General features: G+C 39.6%; 1 protein-coding gene across 1 annotated transcript; it reads right to left on the bottom strand.

The window, feature by feature from the left end:
* Window positions 1–981: 981 nt before the first annotated feature.
* rhoab (ras homolog gene family, member Ab) lies at window positions 982–16439 on the bottom strand. Its single transcript, XM_041800449.1, has 5 exons — window positions 16310–16439; window positions 7613–7770; window positions 5990–6110; window positions 4786–4916; window positions 982–4282 (listed from the first exon to the last, which is right to left on the bottom strand). The coding sequence occupies exons 2-5, from the start codon at window positions 7766–7768 to the stop codon at window positions 4109–4111; spliced, it is 582 nt and encodes a 193-aa protein (XP_041656383.1). The 5' UTR covers window positions 7769–7770; window positions 16310–16439; the 3' UTR covers window positions 982–4108.
* Between the last annotated feature and the right edge of the window lie 197 nt (window positions 16440–16636).

Raw genomic sequence — 16636 nt, 5'->3', positions numbered from 1 at the left:
AGATTTGGACAAAAAAGATCTGATATATAAACTCAACTCCCATACACCTGACCGGCTCTACAGTCTGTTGCTTTCTTACAGAACACCATGAAAGATACTCGACTTCTGCCACACCTGCCCTCCCTCTTAACCCACCACTGTCCTTCTACTGGCTTGCAATTGTAAACCTTGAGCAGGCATGTAAAAGATCAACTTTATATGTCTATTTTATTCTATTCTGAGTTATTTCTAACGTCTGATTGACATAATAGGTTGGTTTGGTGCTTTGGTATTCTGTTGAACTCTTTAAAATCACTTCATGTACTGTGACATTGAGGGTTTGGATGACCCACGAGTGTCATTCATCAGGTCTGCTGGTCCTGGTTTATGGTTCTCTCATCCAATCAAGAGGACTGCTGTGGATTTTTATGATCCAATGATCTGTGGTGCTGTACCACAAAGATTTATAACCCCACACTACAGACAGAACTATTAAATAAGGATCTATATTTGATGGCATGCAATGTTCAGCAAAGGGCACGAACACTAAAACAGCTCAACCTTGATTTTGCACATTTGGGTTCAAGAGTAAGCGATTTCAGCATTTTTGAAGGTATGGGGAGAGCACATTTACATACAATGAACTGAGGCAGTTTACACTTCAGACTGAACTCTGTTTCAGCAGCTCCCTCTCTGTTATCCTCATATTTGCATGCCATTTAATAGGACAGTTCATTTGGGAGAGAATTTAATCATGTCAAATTTTGCATTACATAATTCAACACAAACCGCCACATGTGTGTCAATTATGAGTTAATGTGGTGTTTGTCTAACAATGGTGGGTGGGGACAGGGTTTTGCAGTGGTAGGTGTGAGGGGTTTTTGCACTGGGTGGAGGATGAGGACTGGCAGGCCAAAGGAGAGGGTGGGATGTTAACTTGGACAGCTCATTTCACAATTTACCCATCACTCCATTCATACCCCACAGTGAATAACAGCTGAGTGTTATAGAAAGTAATTTATTACACAAACCAAAGCTAGTTTACAAATACAGTTTCCAGTCCTGTGCGTGTGTATAGTCTAGTATGAACAAACTGACATTTCATATTTACAGACTTTGCATACAGCTTGGTTTTCCTGTTCCTTTGTTTACATCACTGCTTCAGCATCCACAAATCAGGATTTAAAAATACAATAAAAAGTCAAAATAAAAATGATTTGTACATAATAAGGAGACTTGCATTGTTTTTTCTTCCTTTTTTGTCTCTTCAGTTGAGTTTGTGTTCATAAAACAAACAAACAGAAAAAGAGCCAGCACGTGGTCCTTGCGATGCTCTAGACAGGCAGCCGAGAGGCCAGCCTTTCTCCTGACTGCCTAACAACAGCATTTGGCAGTGATGATTGACGGGTAGTTACACCCAAGTGTAATCATCAGGAATTTTCAGTTAAAGCACATGAGAATAAACTAAAGCAACAACACATAAGCAGTCCCCTATCGTCCACCTCCTATTTTAAATACTGATAGACAACATATTTATGACTTTTCTCTTTTAAAAATCAGGAAATAAAGTTTTAAAAAAATCACAAGACTGGGTTTCTGGAACAGGCTCCTCCCGGTAGGCCAGGAAGAAGAACAAGAGGGTACATTGTCAAAGACTCCCTGAACCTGGCAGTGAAGCTCTGAAGGGTCAGGGAGGGCTCAATTATCCCAAATATAGCTGCTCACTTGCACCAATTTTAGAACAGAAGGACCTTAAAGAGAAAATTTTCCAGCATACAGCAGGTAGTTAACTCTCTCTCTTAAACATGTTTTAACCCAAAGTTTATCTGGCTGCCCAACCTTAAAATACTGGTATTTCCGTGCTCATTATTTTGTAAAAAGGTCCAATCACGTGCCATCTTTGTCTTTTTTAAAATAAAATGTTTAATGACATGGAAGATACTAACAATTAACCAGTAAAGGCTGACATATTTGGTGGACAGCAAGTCATTTTAGGCACATCTTTCCTCTCAAAGGTTAACTAGTACTGATTATTTTACATTTAACCCTTGTACAAGAAATGGGTGTTGGTCTAGAGATCTATGGTAGGTGTGCATGTAAACACACTTCACTCCTCTCCTTGTTCTTCAACCTGATCTAAAGCCAGGGTAAGATGAGCACCAGCAGTCAGCTATGTGGAAACTGGAAGGGATGAGCCAGGGCAGAGTTTGCTCTGGTTGTACTCTGCAGGGCAGGAAGCTACCGTTGTCATTCGGAGGGTGCACAAATTACCTGCTACTTCCACTGATACAATTCAAGGAATCTTTAAAAAGTAGACAAACCAACAATGATGCTCTCCAGGGGAGTAGTATACTCCTTTGTGCCTTTAGAGTTGCTGAGGAATATTCAAAGCTCAGGAAGTTGGTTAACTTGCAATCAGTACTTTCACATGCATAGCTGAGTTACAGTTATAACTCCATCAGGCAACTCAACTGGACTGCTGTCCTTGAACTAGCATGCACAGTGGGAGACTTGATTTATTGATGGGCACATGTCTGTCTCAGTTACGGTAGATGGTGATATGCCCCCTTTCAGTGGGTTATTATGAAACTCCTTGCTGACCTTGCCAACTAGTTAGCAAGGTTGTTGTATAATGAAACTTTACAACTCCATTTTATCATACATACTTTCTGCTTTACTTTTGGCACAAATGTAATTCCTCCTATCCCTCTAGCTTACGGTGATATCCAAGGGTAGATGACAAAATGACTTCTGCTATACTTAGCATTTATGCTCACAGACTTTAGAGTCAAAGTCCAGCATGGAAACTGTTGAGCAGTTTGGTCCAAGTAAGGCGTATACACGCATGAGTAAATCCATCTCCAACAGCGTTGTCTAGGTGTGTTGGTACATCTCACGGAATGGGTTTAGTTCTATTTCAGTTGTTCCAACACGTTTGCATGCATTTTTAAGTACACTTTCAGTCATTCTAGCTCAAAAATTCACCTTTCACTAACTGCATGTCAATGTACTGACTGTGAGCTAATCTTAATGTTTCCCACAACCAGGTAGCTGTGACTCTGTTCATCACTTAGAGTCTGTAATCATGGGATGGGATTAGCAACAGTGACAGACTGAGCTGGACACGTGAGCATGTAGCTTCACTCTTCTCTGATAATACAAGGCAAACGGCCAGAGCATGTGACCACATGTGACCATTAATTTGACGCAGCGGATGAAACAACCATCTCAGAATGAACACTTCCAAATGCCTCCTCTGACAACAGAAATACATTTTTGATGAATAGCATCACCTGCTCTAAGCACCATTTTAAGAAGAACTTGCTTTATAAGAGTTCATTGAGGGTTTGTCCACTTTGGGGCTCTTTAAATAACCTCTTTAGGTAACTACAGCATAAAAAAGAAAGCTGGATGTGCAAAACTGTCACCTGCCCTCATGTGATGAGTACAATCTCAATATGATCACACACACACACACACACACCACTTCACATCATCCCTCTGATCCCTTCAACAGTCCACCTCCACATCATGTAGCCCTAAGTCCAGGTGAGCACACCTAGGAATAAATAACACACTGGTGGCTCTCATCAGTGGTACTCATAACTGTGCTGTCTGATTGCAACTCCTCCACGTATCAAATTATCCAAGTAAGTAAACCTTTTTGTTGTTCACACTGACACTCAGTCACTGAAAAATCCCACAATTCACCAACAATCACTTTAATATGTCAGCTAGATTTTTAGACAAGACCAGGACCTCCCAAAGATCTTCGTAAGTGTAAGTGGCTTGTTGAAGAGACAAAATGAACCAGCGTTAGGCTGGTGGCTGGTGCAATTCCCCCACTTTGATGGTAGGCCCATGGGTTAATAGTCCAATGTTTAACAGGGGTAGTCATCTACTGTGCTCCTTCCTTCCCTCCACCCACATATCCATCTCCGTCATAGCTCCCCAAATCAAAGTCCCAGGGTAAATTCAGTCCAACAGCCATTTTATAGCGGTAGTCACATACTGCACTTTTTTTCTTCCCCTCCATCTCTCTTGTCTAGTTTACCCTCTGTCCCTCCCAAGCCCTAGCCCCCTGGGTACAGCAGTCCAGAGGGAAAACAGTCCAAATGTGTTGCCCATTTTACAGGACTACACATTTACTGCTCTTCTTGCCACGACGGGCCTGCAGTGCTGCCCTGGTGGCCATCTCGAACACCTCCCGCACACCGTCCTTGGTCTTTGCAGAGCATTCCATGTAGCCGTATGCTTGAATGCGGCCAGCCATGTCCCGGCCCTCTTCTGACTTAACTGGCTCCTATTTGACAAAGAGACAACCAAGACCTTTGTTAAAACAAGTTCATGATAGCTGTGAATATTTGAAGTCCAGAATATATTAGTTAATATGCTGGCCAGCCTAATCATCAATATTTACCAAAAAAGACTAAATGCTCTGCTATTTGATTTTTATTTAAGGATTCTGTTGAGTCAGAGGAAGGAGCCTGATAATGGACTGTAGTTTGTCCTGATAAACTTGTATATGCAATATGTGCAAAATACAATTCATACCCCTTTATAGTTCATTGGAATTTCATGTCTTATACACCAGTCTTCTAATATTTACATTTTTAGCTGTAATGATTAGTAACACCTTCAGATAAAAATGCGAGGGTACATCTTTATAAATAGTTCTTCAGCCATTATTTAACACATGCCTTATTACAATAGACCTTGAATTTAAAATGGTGACAAATAAAAGTTGAATAATAAAAATAATGTCTAAATAGTATCTTAAATCAAGCAAAAGAAAACTTAAGTTACCTGCTTCATCTTGGCTAGCTCTCTGCGTGTGTGCTCATCGTTTCGCAGGTCTTTCTTGTTTCCTACCAGGATGATAGGAATGTTGGGACAGAAGTGTTTAACCTCAGGGGTCCACTTCTCTGGAATGTTTTCTTTGAAGGAGATTAAGACCAGAGGAGAAGAAATGTAAGTTAAGGTCACTGTAAAGCAATATTCTATTTATTTTGTAAATACTGAGTCTATTTAAAGGATTATTTTGGTTGTAAAACTAAAACAAACTGCTAAACAGCGCATGGTGATGACTCTTCAGTGTATTTATTTCTTCTTAATTGTGCATTAAAACCTCTAGAACTGGATGCTGCTGACACAGTGTCTATAAAATACAGTAAACTCAGTATTTGCAATATTTTGAGGGGTCAACCCATCTTTTTCTGAGACACTGAGTTGGTTTCATTTCACTGTGTCTGTGCACGTCTCATTTGTAAGGAAAAAAGGCAAAAGCTTAAAATGGAGTTCGAAAAAAATCTCCCATATACACAGAAAAGCTGGTATCTTTTATCTTGCTACAATCAAGAAATAACAGAAACACCCATCATAAAGCTTTGGTGGAGTTAAGAAATTACGGGTTAAATCACTAGATTTCAGCACTGGGATGAGACTAACATTTACAAGATATTTAATTTAAAATGTGAGGCACTTTAGAGATAATTCAGAGCCTGAACAAATATCACAAAGTGCTGCTCTATCTCTACTGAGCATCATGCGATAGAGTCTTACTTGGTCAGCAAAAACTGTGCTTTAAACAGAAACGTGATGTCTGAGGAATACTAAATCACAGTCTTAAGTATAACAAGCTATCCCTTTAGTACACTGTTACTTCCTTTCATTCAATCCTTTTAATTACCTGCAGCTTTTATCACCTTGTTTCATGCAAAGCAATTTTCATATGATCAGGGAATAGCTGTTCATAATCATTGTGAGCATGGCTTGTTGTTTTACAGCATGGCTGTATGCCATTGCATGACTAATGATTTGTCTAAGTGTTTGTATGTGCAGATGTAAGCATTTCCTGTGAAGTCATAACAGGATAAAGACATAATCTGCAAACACTTTACGAACTCTGATATTTTTCCGTTTTCATAGGAGACAGAGTGATGTGATACTGTAAGTCATGTGTTAATAAGTGTAGGTGTCTGTCCTCAGTGCGTATGTGGTTTTTACTCACCCAAGCTGTCAGGACTGTCTATGGAGAAGCACATGAGGATGACATCAGTGTCTGGATAAGAGAGAGGCCTCAGCCTGTCATAGTCTTCCTGACCCGCAGTATCCCACAGAGCCAACTCCACCTGACACACACAGGCGTTGTGGTTAGAGAGGGCAGCGAGAAGGACAAAGGAGAGTGGGGAAAGGGGGACAAAGAGGAGACAAGAAGGAACAATAGAGAGGCAGAGGTTAGTATACCATGTTCATTACATTTTGAAACCAGCAAATAAATAAAACAGAAAAAAGGAGGCCTTGTCATTAAAAGGAACTACATATAAAAGGACTGCCTTGTTTTCTTATTTTAAGGAAAGACATTTTTGGATGAAGTTTGAAAGGATTTCCTTGTAAATACATAGATTTAAATTCATCAAATAAAAACAGAAGTATATCACTGCATGGATGAAAGATTATATTTACCAGACAAAAATCAGCTTTAGAGGGCTATCTAAGAGTAAATATCTTTTTGACACTAAGAAAGACAGAATAAAATCAGACACCAATTCTGTATTTGTTCAAAATAAATACTCTGGTACATAGATCCTGAATCCTACAGTATATCACAATGATATATAAAAACACTGAGCAGACTGCAAAGCTAAATAGGGAAAGGAAACCAGAACAAGACACTCTGCAAAGTGTGACACTTGACAAGAGGCAGCTCTAGTCCTCCTCAGCAGCACAGAGGGCTGGAAATCAACCAGCCAATAAAGACTCTAGGTCCCAGAATCCCATTAACCCAGAATGAGGTCGTGAGAGTTTATGACTGATGAGTCGGGCAGGGTGCTGCAGTTATCCAGAGTGTACAGAACATCACAAACCTGAAAGTCATGAGAAGCCTAACCCCACATCTTTTATCTTCTTCCAGTGGATTAAAAAAAAAAAAACTAACCTGCACAGGTGATGGCTTTTTTTGATGAACCCGCCTGTGAGTCGTTATAAAATCTAACCAAGGAAACCAAGCAAAGTACCAAGCAAAGTAAGTGACTGATTATCAGGTGAAACATAGCTTTGCCCACCCAAAAGAAGAACTAAAAATGTGCAGAAATATTTGGACATTTCATATAAAGTTTTGTGACTAAGCTGAAACCATGCAGCCTGTAGAAACAGAAAAGGCTTAGCAGATGACTGCTGCAATGTGAGCAAAGATGTGAAAATGGAGCAGTACAGTTTTATCAACACTTGCTCACTTGGCCCTGAAGGTAGAATTAAAGCATGGAGCATGATTAATCACCCAGGGAACAAAATTAGCTCTTATACCAGCACATAAACCACTGGTGAGACCACAAAGACAGGGATGTGTTGCGACAGTTACAAAATCAGTGAGGATTGCTAAAAATGTTGAAAGAAGCTGCAAATTCTCTGAGTTCTCAGAGCTGTTCATATCTTCAATTATTTAATGATATAGCTACATAATTCAAATTGCAGCTGCTTACATTTGCACACAAGCAGTAGTTTAATTTGATATGGTAATAGCTTTGAAAGTGATACGATGGATCAATACACCTACCCCTAAGTACTACTTGAACAAAAAGAGTAATTGTCAAAGATGAAGAGCAGTGATGCAGAACCACCGCAGTTGCCTCACCTGTTTGGAATCCACCTCTATGTCAGCGACGTAGTTTTCGAACACAGTGGGAACGTATACCTCTGGGAACTGGTCCTTGCTGAAGACTATCAGAAGACAGGTCTTCCCACAAGCTCCATCCCCCACTATGACCAGCTTCTTGCGGAGGGCTGCCATCACTGGAGGGTAACAGAGAAGAGGTCAATATCAAAGAGCCACAGGAAGACCCAGATAAAGAGTAGAATCAGAAGTGCAGGTAAACGCAACAGTTTAACATCTGGAGTATCGGCTGAGGTCGTAAGGTGAAAAAGATCATGTAGTCTGTATACAACAAAATTAGCCAGGACCAACCCTGCAGTCCACTTCAAGCATCAGAAGAAAAAACAACAGCAGCAGATTCATGGAATCCACAGTCATGTAATCCTGCAAATCATCTAGAAAATGCTCTAACAAGCGTAGGAATTCCTCTATGTCAGAGGAAGTGTTTAGGACAGTATGTGATAACAGCATAGTTCATTACCAGGAATGAAGGAGGAATCATTTACTTCCAGGTATACTAGTATGTGTCAATGAAGACTCAACAGAAGTGTTAATGTGGGTGTGAGAGAATAAGCGCGCTGGACAGAGTAAGGGGAAGTTGGGGCAAATGAGTATATTGTAAGCTTGTGTCACTGACTAAGAGCAGCTTGGATGTCTCTATACTGAGACATGGTAGTCTGAAAACACAGGAAGTAGGTTTAGTGTTGGGGATTTTCTATTTAATTTTCAAACCATGACTTCTAGAATTATTCCATATATCAGAAATGAATAAAATAACTGCAACAAAAAACATACAACAAGAATTCTCATGACATATGAAAAAAAGGTATCAGGATAACTCCAGTTGCAGGATTTGGAAAAAGAGCAGATGCGCAACTAATTCACTAGCCAAGTACAAGAACAAGCACTGTCAATGCCTCAGAGACAACTCTCCTACTGACACCATACACGCACCGTGGCGCTCTTACAGTACAAGGACAGCAGGAAACCACATAAAGAGATTAATAAATCATATCCATGAAAGGTTATTTCCTCCTTGATCTAAAAGCTGTAGCACTGTAGTGTCAATCACCTCTCTCCAACCTGCCATCTCCATCATAATGACTCACCTGGAGGCTGGGGAAGATCTGACTCCCTGACACCTTCTCCGTTTCTTATAAATCCATCTACAGAGCTTCCAGTACGTCTGCAGCAGTTCTAGTTGTGTAATTTCACAACAACATCCCTCGCAAAACTACATTTCCCATGTCACTTAGTCCCCCTAGCCAGAGATACTGAATAATAAAGATACAAGAGATGGAGAGAGAATAATTGGATTGTGTGCATATTGTTGAAATAAAGTAATGAGCTGCTGAAATTTGTTTCCGCCTTGCATAGGCTCGATAAGAAGATTGTCTCTAACCCAAAAACAGTCCTTTTTCCTTTCCCTGAGATCTTGGTTGTTTTTTGTCCATTCAGCAGTTTGTGTAATACTTGCTATTTCAGCAACTGAAAACCATGCACATTATCTTCAGTTTCTAGCTGCATGTTCAATCCCTCTCTAGGTCTCAGCCCAGCACATTTCCACGTTAACATGCTTCCTCACAAGATACCTGCAGCAAAATCAGTGACATGATTATACACAAAATATACTTATGGTCTTGTCAATTATAGCTCACAAATAAAATTTACTTTGCCTTTTTGCCCTCGGCCTTGTTAGTTTCTGACCCTGAAATGCACTGAAGCAGTGTGAGGTGCAGCAGGCATCCTAGAAACGGTAGATGAATACTCTAAGTAGGACAGCAGTGTCAAAAAAGATTAGACCATTCCTTTCATGACTTGAGTAAAAAAGAAGACAAAAACGGGGGCAGCTGTAGCCTAGAGGTGGGTGGGTTTATGGTAAATGTTTGAAACATCTGACCAGCGGGTAAAACTGGTAAATGAAAATGTGCCCTCCTTTTAACAACTATTGCATAGTGCCCATAGAACTTCACAGTGCGGTTTCATAGGTAAAAATCCCATTAATATTCTCCATAGTGAGACTGATTATTGGCCACAATGTCAGAACCATCCAAGGTAGAGTTACTATAAACCACCTGAATGTGAACTGATTGTATATGTTCCATGTGGAACAGAAGTTCATCTGATATAAACCTTGTTTCAAGACAAATGTGGTTTGTTTGCAATCTAAGAAAAAAGAACCTCACTACCTAAATTGTCCTGCAACATCTCTGAACTGTGGAGCCTGCTGTTACATGAAAAGATTTACTACTCTGTGAACCTCTGCGGTCAACTACAGCTAATGACAGCTACACACTATATACACTAGTCGCCTACATAAAGCACTATATTTACACAAAACAACGTGTAACATTACTGTAAACAATACAAAAGAAACAATAAAGATAAATGTACAAAAAAGGTCTGTGTAGATTCTGAAAAACAGCACACTGAACGGTCACTTGGAAATGCAATGTTTGTTGGACACAAAGTTCCTTAACTCCGAAAAACGATTATGCACATAGACTTGTACCTTTACACTTCTCTCCATTATCAATCCTGTTTTGTAATGTTTGTGACCATGTTTTCTTGCCACAAGTATTCATGTAGCTGCTTTGTTTTTTTGTGAGGATTTGGCAGGAAAATTTACTTCTGAAACCAGAACAGCTGAAAAAGTAGGAAGTCAATGTTGAGCTCTAAAGGGACATCTTTCTATCTTCTCACTGTAACAGTTGTGAACCCAGGACCAGGGAAAAACATTTATACAAGTAATATTTAATCCAAAGCTCCTAAATACTCTTTGTCCTCATCGATTCTGCTATATTGATATTTTTCTGTTGATCGTGGTAAAAAAAAAAGACCATCTGTTCTTAGCAGAAGTTGTATAAGATGAGTAGACTTTGGGTTAAAAAGTTAAAAAGTCACTGATTCCATCTGTTACATCTATTTCATACTGATGAAAAAAAAAAAAAACCTTTCTCATCCTCACAGCTGTATTTATTAAAGTACTCTGGATGCTACCTTTGTAAAATGCCCTGAGGTATTCAAACATTTGCGTTATAGATTTGTTTTTGTCTTCAGATTTAACCTATTACTACCTTAGGTGAGCTTGTTAACTGAGCTAACTAACTTCTATTCTGCTGATTTCAAATTGCTTCTGCTAATATTTTTTGACTATCCAGACTTGCTCCAAATTTAGGGAAACCTTTTCTTGGCCTTTCTGAGCAGACGAGGAGCAGGTAAGGCTAGGGTCCTATGAAATCCATTTTATTTTCTTGCCAAATTCCGTTTTATTTTTTTCTTAATTCTGTTTATTCCGTTTTATTTTTTTGGAATTCTGTTTAACCTTTCCACTAATTTTTACCATAAATAAGAGTGTCCTGTTTATCTAAATGAATAAAATGTTAACTAATTAAATAGAAAGAACCTTAAATTTATTGAATAAGGGCCACAGTTGGCCCAGGAGCCATTGTTTGGATAACCCTCATATAAAATAATTATAACCAGTGAAACAGTCAGATATTTCCAACATTTTAAGACACATCCACTTATTCTCTCTCTCTCTCTCTCTCTCTCTCTCACTCTCACTCTCACTCTCACTCTCTCTCACTCTCTCTCTCTCTCGGTGAGGTTAAATACTCGAAGCACGGATGAGTTTTCTAAAAAGTGCAACATTATGTCACATGGTACTGCCCCGTGTTGAGCTACCTGATGTTTGCCAGTGTTCCATGCAGCTGCTTGACATGCTTTGTATTGATTAGGAGGGGGCGGGGTGAGTATTTGTGAAATGAGGCACAAGTTGTGCAAACTTTTAGTGATCCCCGGAACATATTCCTCAGATATACGTTCCTCTTTCTTAAAAAAACAGCAGCATTTTAGTCAAATTAACTCAATTTCCGCATTAAATAGTATATTCCATTTTTATTGGCCAATTCTGTGATTCCGTTAACGCAGAAACCATAGGGCCCTTGCTATGGCCGGTGAGTGCATGTTACTCCCACAGAGTTTCCCCCCTAAAACTGACAGTCACAAGTACTGCATTTTGGGTTGATTTTATTCATAATACTGATGTGCTTTGAGTGTATGAGTTGATTAGGCTACTATTTCAGTGCTTGGTAGGCGTACTTGTTTGTCTGTATCGATGCTCAGAAAGCCCACACACAGGGACAATAGGTGGTGCAGGTGAGAGGGCAGAGCAGAGAAACAGTGAGGAATCTACCTCCCCGTAGATGTTTTTTCCATTCAACCCGGTAAACAAAACGGCAACGCATACTTTCTGGACAATTTTTTCCCTGCTTTTTTATTAATCTTACAACTTTCAACAAATGTACAGTATGTCTGAGTACTTTAAACGTGCCCTTTAAACCTCATGTATAATCAATTATCATTACTTTTATAACTTCTAGGTATCGGATTTAAATCTCTTGGTTGGTATGTTACGCCTCCTTCGTCTAAAAAAATGCAGGAAACATTTAAGCAGGGCATAAGCAAGACAAAACACAAAGAGGCACAATATGCAGGCAAAACAACAGGAAAATCTCCATTAACAGCAGAGACTGTTGTGTCTGAACTCCAGTTTCCAAAGAGGGAGGTGACATACGATAGTGGAAACAGCACACACTGATGAGATTGTTACAGCAGCCAAATAATGATTAGCCAAGTGGTCGATCATTTTGGACAAATCAAAGTGACCCAGGATAAACCCACACTGATTCATGCCCTTGAGGATCAAATGTACAACAACCACTTGACTCTTGTGTCCAGGAAGTGTGTAGTAATGTGTGAAGGTGGAAAATTCATAGACACCATAGAACTACAGTGTAACAATAAAATACAGACATATAACTGTTTCAAAAATGAGGACCCGGTTTCCAAGACCTCAATCCTAATTCTGATCTAAAAAGGTAAAATATGACACTAGTGCATCTTTTTATAAGATCCAAGTTAACCGTCTATGTTGCATGTAGAATCAGCGTGTACAATACCGGAAAATGTAAACATAAGCACACAATGCTGCTAACAACTATCAGAGGTATGCCTGCAGCAGGCATACACAAAGTACCTTTTGGCTGAGTGTAGACCTGTTATCATTGGCAAATCATTTCAGCACTGGGTGAGTTGTAGCTATACACCTGTGCTTTAACTTTAAGGATAAGCCCCAAAGTGTAAACTTTCAGCAGCTACACCAAACCGTACGCATTGACATGTGAGCAGACAGGTGAGGTCCTGCTTGCTGTTTCAAGTTACTGTCACAGGGTTGCACATGCTAATTATTGAACATTGTAAATAATGGTTGATGGCTGCTTGTACACTTTTATTAATTAAAATGTTGTGTTCCCAGAGAATCCAGCAAAAGGCTTTGCCGAATGTGGTATTGGCTGAAAAGTAATTAATGTTTAGCCAGTGGCGACTCAGAAAGCATCTATCCCAGTAAAAATCTTTGGTTCAAACTGAGCTGTCACCATCTCAGAGCATGCACATCACCATTGTAGCCTCTGAAATCTTTTTTAGGTTGTTTTGAAAAGTGTGTGTAGAATGTTTGGAGAACCTGATTTTAAAAAGTGCCCACATTTAAACAAATTCTGGGATATTCCAGGTTAACAGCCGATTGTCTTAACTAATCCATGATTAATAAGGCGCAGTCATTCAAATACTAAGCACTCCTCTAAGATCCATATATTTTAGTGAACACTCATCACTTGGACCATGTTCTCGTGGCTCTAAATGGTTGGTCCTGCAAGACATTTTGATGGCCAAAAATTACAAGTGTGACAGATGCACTTCCCTTTCAATTATAATCCTGGCAGAATCAAGCTATCTTTACAAATCTCAGCCTACATGCATGCTAGCCAACAAATTACTATGAGATGAAATAAAGAGAAGGACAAACAGCTGATAAGGAGAGAGACAGGATAATCCCAAAGGAATCAAATTAGCAAAGACTGTTGAAAAAAAGAGCATAACGACACACTCCTGTGATAAAGGAACGTTTGAATCCCACTTAACTACTACTACTAAGCAGATCTTCTGTAACATCCAGCATCTTAAATGAATAATTACTAATCTCTAGTCTCTTTTTAACTGGTTAAGAACCCATTAAACTTAATTTGTCGACAGCAGACTTGCCTTTCAAGCCTGCACTTTAAAATAATTACATTTTCATCAAACATACTATTTATGATCAACTAAGTTCTAACTTTAACACTGATCATTCTGCATTGTTTCCTTAAATGACACAGTTGTAAATGTATTATTAAAATGGTTACTGTGTGCTTGATGATTCATCATCCTGGCCTTTAGAAAACCCAGCACAGGCAACAGTGACATCTAAACGCCTGTCTGTGTTCAAGCCAGGAAGTACCCCACGCAGCCTTTAGCGTGGAAAATTAGCCCCGGCTTATGGATGGTTGACTGACTGCTGGCTGATGAATATTTCAGTTTCTGACAGAAACTTGGCAGGTGTTCATTTCTTTGCCTCCTCGTTGAGTTCTGGGGGGTGGTTAACGTTTTGGAAAAAAAAAAATCCATCACTTTGTAAGAAACAGAAGATTACTATTTTTCCCTTGATATGCAGCACACATTGGAAAAAGTACACAATGGAAATCCTTTTCTATGTGGCTGGATCATAATGCAATTATCAGTCTAACCTACATGTTACGGATGCAGGATCCAGTCAAAGATCTTCAAAGACAACCAGATTGATCACATTGGTAATCGATGCACTGACTCTTGTGACCTTCACACAAATTGCCACAGGAATAAAAATCTAACTGCTTGTGAACTAATTAAAGGCAACTCTATAGCCTCAATAAACAGATGCTACCTGTTTACAGAAGTCCTTTAATGACCTGCATTTGTTTTTTAAACTTCAGTTTTTGCATCAATTAGAAAAATATTTGTTTCTTGAATATGAGAGCTATTGAGACTATGATATTTGCAGAGAGGAGAAAATGGAGAGCTGGGACAAAATGTAATTTAACTTTCCACAGAATAAAAGATGCTCACTTTCAGAAAGTCAATCAAAATACACATTTGATCATACATTCTAACCAAAAATTTCCCATCACGCCTTTCTTTGTCACCTTAGTAAGTGATATTAAAATGTATAATGCCAAAAATGAACGACCACTGGGGGATTTTTGGCCAGATTTATCCACTACTCATTTGATGTAATTGATTACCTGTCAGTCCATCAATCATCTCCAGCCATTACAGTAGAGAAGATGATAAATTCTAGTTAATGGCTTCAAGGCTGACAGACAGTGTTTATTACATGGAGTAAAGCCTACCTACACCCTCCTCTGCCTTAGGTGCTGTATGGGGGGCTTTGGTTTCTCATGGTGTACAACATTCAATGACAGAAGGATACAAGAAAACTATGAAAAACAATATCACAAAGATGTTAATTAACCATTAACCAAATGCAGACATAGAAAGTTGTCTTAGGTTTTAATTTAGATCTGATTTTTTTAAGCTAACAACGTGAACAGTTTTCTATGAAGTTTCTATAGGAATATAGATAAATGATAAAATGTGTCTATTGTCTTGTTGTTTGTGAGGCGAAAACATCTACGAGCTGAGGAATTTTCAGCTGAGCTGACCATATTTTATTTTGTTTTTTCGATTTTGTGAACTATGTAATCAAAATGTCAATTCACACCCAGAACAGGTTCAAAATATAAATTACTGTTCTCTGATTAAAATAGAAAAAGCCAGGTTGTAGATAGTGCACCAGCATCCTTGGGAAGCCACTGGTGGCCATTATAGGCACACTTGGATAGTTAGAAAATAAGCTGGCGTTATGTTTGTGCCACTGACCAATGTAGCAAATGCAAAGAAAAAGTTGTGGTCTTCCCTATAAGAGCTCCCGCTGTCAAGTCAAACATTGTTTTTAAACCAGCTCACCACTGGGTGGGTCACCAGAAAGATGGCGTCATCACAGAGGCAACAGATGGCTAGTGTGTCCGCAGTGGAAGAATGGGTGGGTGGGTGGCCCCATCGCAAACTAAGCACCAAGCCACACACATGATACGTATGACTTCTCAGGGTATGAAACATTATATCAGTGAAGGTTAAAACTTCAAACCTCTCACACGTACAGACTATGTGCCCTGTGGTTATAAAGGCCACAAGATGACAAAGTATGTCTATTCTGTTTCAAGGAAGTAAAATGTTGGTTTATTGTATCATTATAGCGTTTAGCCTGTCGCAGTAAACTCCACTTCTTCCAAACGTTATCCTGATAGCTTTTGAGGAAGTCTCTGAGCCGTTGGGGAAGCCGCCTGCTCAGTGAAGCCAAGTCAAGAAAAAGAGTCTCATTGTTGGACTACAGATGGATCACTAACGTTAATCCTAGTCGATCTTTGTAATTCAGTTTCCAAGAGTCTACCAAGTTTACTAGCAGTCCACTGTGCGGTTTTGCCGAGCTGTTTCGGCCACGGGATTCCCTATTGTAATAATACAGAAATATCCTCCCAGCACAACTGACTGGCAACTGCGGAAACAGCGCAGAAATTGAGGTCGGTTAGGGAAAAAGCTAACTTAGCATGCCGTTAGCCAACCTCGCTAGCTTTTAGCTCTCATACCAGGGCCTCTCAAAGCTTTGGGTAACTTTTAAAATAACAATATCTGCTGCTAAACGTAAAAAATAAGAAAGAAGTTCTACATCACAGTAGCTGGTATTAGAGAAAGTAGGTTTACCTGTAGTTTATGCCGTAGGAGTCGGATTTTTCAGTGTTTCCCGGAGTGGAGTTGCTTCTGCCGACCAGTCGACTCGCTCGCTGTTACCTCCCGTCTCGAGCTGATACAATGAATTACTTCACGGGCGCGCGCTGCCAGGGTTTGTAGTTTAGCTGGGGGGAGGGGTAACTGGCACGAGCCTGAGAGCCACACCTGCGCGGGCACGAGGTAAAACACCACTTAGAGAGGTTTTACGGAAATCTAACTGTACCTTAAGTTCAGTTAAATTGAGCTATAAACATTATCTGTTTTAGATGTGAATTTTCCCAACTCTTAGTGGTTAACGTG

This window comes from Cheilinus undulatus, linkage group 11, assembly GCF_018320785.1.
Source record: "Cheilinus undulatus linkage group 11, ASM1832078v1, whole genome shotgun sequence".
Lineage (NCBI taxonomy): Eukaryota > Metazoa > Chordata > Actinopteri > Labriformes > Labridae > Cheilinus > Cheilinus undulatus.
The sequence above is the reverse complement of the archived record's forward strand: the minus strand, read 5'-3'. Positions and strand labels throughout refer to the sequence as shown.

Bases quoted from the DNA above. Each gene is read 5' to 3' on its own strand.
- rhoab (XM_041800449.1), bottom strand. From the start codon at position 7,768: ATGGCAGCCCTCCGCAAGAAGCTGGTCATAGTGGGGGATGGAGCTTGT. The intron at 4,917-5,989 runs GTGAGTAAAAAC...TCTCCTTCAAAG, and splicing joins AGACAGTCCTGACAGCTTGG to AAAACATTCCAGAGAAGTGG. The intron at 4,283-4,785 runs GTAACTTAAGTT...TTTGTCAAATAG, and splicing joins AGCTAGCCAAGATGAAGCAG to GAGCCAGTTAAGTCAGAAGA.